A 331-nucleotide genomic window follows, 5' to 3' on the forward strand; every position below is an offset into this window, starting at 1 on the left:
CGCGCCGCTGTCTGCCAGCAGGCTCGGCCGCGGCCGGGCCCTGCGAGCGCTGGGGACCATCACGGGGGTGCTCTGCGCCCTCTTGCCTCCCTCAGGAAGGAGAAAGGTGAAACGGGCACCATCTCCTTACCCCTCTCCGCCCGCCTCTGCCGGGCCGCTCTCCTCAGAAGCGCTCTCCTTCCCCAGCTTGCAGAGGTTCATCTTCGTCTCCAGCGTCATCTGCAAGGAGCCGCTGTAGGTGACCTCCATGTCCACCCAGAGCCCTGCCAGGAGAGGGATGGGGTGAGCCCCTGTCAGCACCGCAGGGGCTGAGGGCTGCTCGTGTGCCTGC

General features: G+C 68.0%; 1 protein-coding gene across 1 annotated transcript in view; it reads right to left on the reverse strand.

The window, feature by feature from the left end:
• The window catches only part of LOC104540705 (testis-expressed sequence 2 protein-like), a gene marked incomplete at its 5' end in the record, with an annotated part of 3,526 nt that overhangs the window by 1,540 nt on the left and 1,655 nt on the right, over window positions 1–331 (reverse strand). Inside the window, one exon of the mRNA XM_010184571.1 lies at window positions 131–263. Within this exon, the coding sequence (XP_010182873.1) occupies window positions 131–263 (133 nt within the window). The remainder of the gene's footprint in view (window positions 1–130; window positions 264–331) is intronic.

Source organism: Mesitornis unicolor, unplaced genomic scaffold (assembly GCF_000695765.1).
Source record: "Mesitornis unicolor isolate BGI_N332 unplaced genomic scaffold, ASM69576v1 scaffold4175, whole genome shotgun sequence".
NCBI lineage: Eukaryota > Metazoa > Chordata > Aves > Mesitornithiformes > Mesitornithidae > Mesitornis > Mesitornis unicolor.